The following is a 606-nucleotide window of genomic DNA, read 5'->3' on the forward strand; positions in this document are numbered from 1 at the left end:
CCCGCCCGGGCTGGGAGCCCCTGGAGCCCCAAACGTGCGGGAACGCTGGGCTGGAGGTGGGAAAATCCTCTCCTGAGCAGCGGGCAAGGGTCGGGCTGGGCATTGCCGGCTCTCCCCACAGCCCCCCTGTGCTTCATCCCCCAGGGAGCCCCTCGGGGCACTGCATGATCCTGGGGGCGGCCCTGTGGCCGATTGTCACCGCCCTGAGCAAGGCAGTGTCCAGGTACAGCCGGAGGTGAGGCTGGCACGGGCAGGGGCAGCCCTGGGGAGCATCCAGGGCCTCTGTGGCAGCAGGGGGGGGGGATGTGGGGCACAAGGAGAGGTCCGGAGATGGAGACCCCATCCCTTGGGAGCTTCCAGAGCACCTGTGGGAAGAGGGGGTGCATGTGGAACCCCTGCAGCAGCCCTGGAGGGTGATTAGGATCCCTCCCCTCCCAGCAGGGCGGCTCCAGGGGGACACATCCCTCCCCTGGCGGCTCGGGAGGAGGCCGTGACACCCCCTGAATGCCCCCCAGGACCTTTTTGTTGCTGTGCTTTCCCCCTTTCCCTGCCCGCTGACCCCGTTTCCCCCCAGCCGGCTGCTGAGGCTGGTGCCGTTCCTGCTCT

General features: G+C 68.8%; 1 protein-coding gene across 1 annotated transcript in view; it reads left to right on the plus strand.

Annotated features, from left to right (window-relative positions):
- The window catches only part of G6PC3 (glucose-6-phosphatase catalytic subunit 3), a 5,310-nt gene that overhangs the window by 899 nt on the left and 3,805 nt on the right, over positions 1 to 606 (plus strand). Inside the window, exons 3-4 of the mRNA XM_031065535.1 lie at positions 145 to 235; positions 575 to 601. Of these exons, the coding sequence (XP_030921395.1) occupies positions 145 to 235; positions 575 to 601 (118 nt within the window). The remainder of the gene's footprint in view (positions 1 to 144; positions 236 to 574; positions 602 to 606) is intronic.

The sequence above is a fragment of the Geospiza fortis genome, unplaced genomic scaffold, assembly GCF_000277835.1.
Source record: "Geospiza fortis unplaced genomic scaffold, GeoFor_1.0 scaffold674, whole genome shotgun sequence".
Classification (NCBI taxonomy): Eukaryota; Metazoa; Chordata; class Aves; order Passeriformes; family Thraupidae; genus Geospiza; species Geospiza fortis.